The sequence below is a fragment of the Geospiza fortis genome, unplaced genomic scaffold (assembly GCF_000277835.1).
Source record: "Geospiza fortis unplaced genomic scaffold, GeoFor_1.0 scaffold172, whole genome shotgun sequence".
Lineage (NCBI taxonomy): Eukaryota > Metazoa > Chordata > Aves > Passeriformes > Thraupidae > Geospiza > Geospiza fortis.
Window position 1 is genome coordinate 4,141,669 of NW_005054309.1, and position 3,649 is coordinate 4,145,317.

The 3,649-nt window shown below is 40.4% G+C and overlaps 2 protein-coding genes across 5 annotated transcripts in view; one reads left to right on the plus strand and one right to left on the minus strand.

Annotated features, from left to right (window-relative positions):
• The window catches only part of MCF2L2 (MCF.2 cell line derived transforming sequence-like 2), a 130,645-nt gene that overhangs the window by 55,353 nt on the left and 71,643 nt on the right, over positions 1-3,649 (plus strand). The window lies entirely within an intron of this gene.
• Positions 1,443-3,649, minus strand: part of B3GNT5 (UDP-GlcNAc:betaGal beta-1,3-N-acetylglucosaminyltransferase 5) — a 17,055-nt gene continuing 14,848 nt past the window's right edge. For all 4 annotated transcript variants that reach the window (XM_005419004.2, XM_031055473.1, XM_031055471.1 and 1 more), the window contains one exon: positions 1,443-3,360. In XM_005419004.2, coding sequence (XP_005419061.1) covers positions 1,884-3,020 — 1,137 coding nt within the window. In that variant the 5' untranslated portion in view covers positions 3,021-3,360 and the 3' untranslated portion in view covers positions 1,443-1,883. The remainder of the gene's footprint in view (positions 3,361-3,649) is intronic.

The window sequence follows — 3,649 nt, forward strand, 5'->3', positions numbered from 1 at the left end:
TGCTGTGCAGCTTTGTTGATTTAAACGGCTCACAAGAAGTCAGAAATCTGATGAAGCAGCTTTCCTTCAAAATACAATACTTCCTCTATATGTGCATTTATTTTCTCTGTATGCAACAGGTTATAAATATCTACATCCCCAGTACTATTATCCATTTGTTTAGGCAAGAAAGGAATTGGATTTGTTCCTTCTGAAGTATAGCTGTTAAACTCGTCAGTTGTTCTGACAACGGATAAATGATTTCTTTGTCAGCTCTTTATACGCCCAACATTTGGGATCAGTTAGGAATCTTATTATCTTCCTTCTGCAAAACCAATGATAGAAAGTTACATGTTTGATTTAGTTCCAGTAACTACCTACCCTCCATCTGAACAGCTTAGAGAACAGTCAGCAAGCTCACTCCTGGATGCTGTCTGCACTGACAGATGCCATTATCCATTCAAACCAGAAAACCTGCAGCACGGCTCCAAGAGCAGTAGCAGTTAGTTACACCAAGTTTACTACTCACAGCTTCAAACTAGCAAGTCCTGTAAAGCTGCCACAGGTTTGGCAATTAGCAACTAAGATATCTGTCCTGAGAGTCTGTGGAAGCACCATGACTGAGTTGTGCAAGGACTGCAGGCAGCCTACGGCTCTGCAGTATCTGTATGGCACCACAGGACAACTCATAAGGGCTGCAGTTTGCACATCACTTAGTTCTGTTTTGGCTTACAAAGCACAGGCATTTTGTTCCTTTGCAAGTGATATTAATGTTGAGATATATTCAAGGTACAGGAGTTTGTGGACACCAACAACCCTGAAATTTTGAAGACAATTTTGACTTCAGGAGAAATATTTTAGTTATTATGATTTGTGTACTGAGTTTGTGTGAATCACCATCTCCCTATCCCTTCAATCCAAAGTCAAAGGTTGTACAGAAAATCCCCTCCCTCTCTGTTAGTACAAGCATGAAATTTTGGGGTTTTTTTAAGTCTTTAAGTCTTTACCTAGCTCTAAGTAACATTCCCGGGGACTTCTGCTTGCTTTTCACCTCTAGAATACTGGAAAACAGAAACATTATTAGAAGAAAACTAACTTAACTTATTTGCTTATTAAAGATTGGACTTTTTAAATGTGCTGATTCAGTCTTCTGAAGACAGAGAACTATTAGCCCAACCAGTCACATGAGTGGTATTCGGTTTTTTATAGCTTCAGGTTCTAAAGGGGGTTCCTTTGATATTTAACCACCAAGTCAGAGGGCATCCAAATACTGTTTCCCTATTTCAAAGATTTAGGCAGCTTTGAGAAAAAAATTGTAGCAGGTCTTCACTTCTAGCACTCACTGTTCGTCAACTGTGCAGGTCCAGACTGACTTTGTATGAAGCACTGAGAAATGGTGAATATTTGTAGAGAGTTTACACTACCTTAAACTACTGTGATAGTCTCATTCATCAAGTCAGAAGTTCCACTTTCCTCATGCTTTGAAAGGTCTACTCCATTCTGATATAACAGGGGTTTTTTTGCCACATGCCTTAGTTCACATAGCTTTTATAAAAACCATCAAGACTTACTGACAAGTTCAAAGAAACGGGTATTTTCAACAAGCATTTCAAAGTCTAGAAGTCAAGTCCGTTATAGTTCACTTATAATCCAGACTTGCATCCCTTGAAGAGTGTAAAAGAACAGGCTACAATGTAAAAAGTACAAATACAACAGGAGAGCTATTCCAGTAAGTCTCTGAACAGAATCTGGGACGCTGGCACCATCTTCTTCCTCTCCCTCTGCCCACCCCAAGTATTCACGTGTAAATTTTACCTCTTTCCATGTTTACATACATTTTGGATAAACACCTAAAATGTTGCTCTGTCTTGGCTCAGTGGATCTTCAATGCAGATATTCAAGTATTAAGAAAACGCAGCTGAACAAGGATACGTGTCCACATAGTACAGTTTACAGAGAAGCACAATATTGACTAGTCTGCAGTACATTCTACCCCAAATCCCTGAAGTAATCTTTTTAACTTTGGGATCTGTAGCCTGCTTCCAGAGCTGGTGAAGATCATCTACGTGTCCATGAGATGTCATCATCTTGTTATAAATGCAGGGATGATATGGAGCCTTTCCTTCCCCAGAAAAAAATACATGATATTGTGGTACAATTCCCATTTTATTGGCACAGAGACCCATGAAAACATCATCTATATAAAGACTTGTATTCAGAGTCAATGAAGCCTCATAGACTTTAGCTGCTACATCATTTGATATTACATATGCAGCTCCTGCTGTGTAGTCAGGGTAAGAGGGCCACTGGTACATTTCATATGGAACATAGTATTTGCTCCTCCTGTCTCTTATGGGAGGGGATCCGCGATGGACACGACCAATCCAGAGATCTTGAGCACCCATTTGTGTGAGGCTTTGGAGATAAGCAATGAGATTTGGCATATGGATAAATATGTCATCATCTGCAGACATAATGAACCTGGCATGAGGACAGTAGGCATTCACCCAGCTAAACTGCAAAAGCAATTTAAGAGTGAGATTGTGAAAAGTATCCAAGAAGTCTTGCTGAATCAAATCCTGGTACTTCTGGTCTTCGAGCTCAAGTTCTCTTTGCTGCTGTGTTTTCTGCAGATGGTGTGTTGGTCGTCCTAAAGCAAAAAGTGTTTTAATGTTGGCATTAAGTTGAGAACGAACATACTTTTCATCACCCCAAGTTTGTCTGATTGCATCCCTTCGATAACGGTTTTCAGGAGAAGACTTCACAAACAGTAGGAGAAGGACATCCTGCTGCTGACATTTCTCTCTGTGGTTGATCAAGTACTGGTAGCTTGATACTCTGTTCAGGTTATCCCTGCTGATAGACAGGCTGTCATTCACAAAATGGTAGCTATTTATGAGGTATCTGTAGGAATAGGACTTCATATGGCTCACAATGTGATTATCAAACGGTATCCAAAAAATCATGAGACACAGTATGAAGCAAGTGGCACATAGCTGCAAAAAATGGCATTTTCTGACTCTTCTGGGACTAACAAACATTCTGATGCAGTTTTTATAATCCTTATTCTTGTTCAGGATCAGTGTTTTTACAGTGCCTGTGTTTTAGTTTAATAGCACAGTGTCACCCTTCAAGACCAGTGTCCCTTGTAAGGCATGATGTCTTTCATTCAGTATCCTTGTGAAGACAGCTTTGTTCAGAGACTTCACAAGTCATCTTTCTCAAAATACATTTTTCCTTGATTGAAAGAACACAGGCAGTTTTGAAAAAAGAGACTTGCAGATGAGTATTTTCTCTTTGGGGCATCTTGAAGCAAACACTACAGCTCTAGCCAGAACTTCTAGTGTTTCTTTCCTTCATGAAGATGAACACCTGCCAATTCTGAAGGGGGAGAGGAGAAAACTTTAAGTGAGCTGTTATTAACACATTTGGTTTTAGGTTTGGTCATGGAAATGAGCTGACTTCTCACTGCCCATCACCACCCACATACACGTCTGTCCCACTCCTCAAAATAACAAAAAAAGAGCCGACTGGCAGCGAGTCAGAGGCGGTCAGTGGCCCGGAGCAAGTTTGTGGAGACCAGTGAGAGAGGAGACTGATACAGAAACCTCTTTCTTAGAAAACCCCCAGTGCCGTTAGCCGGCAGACGACAATCCACAAATTGCCTTTT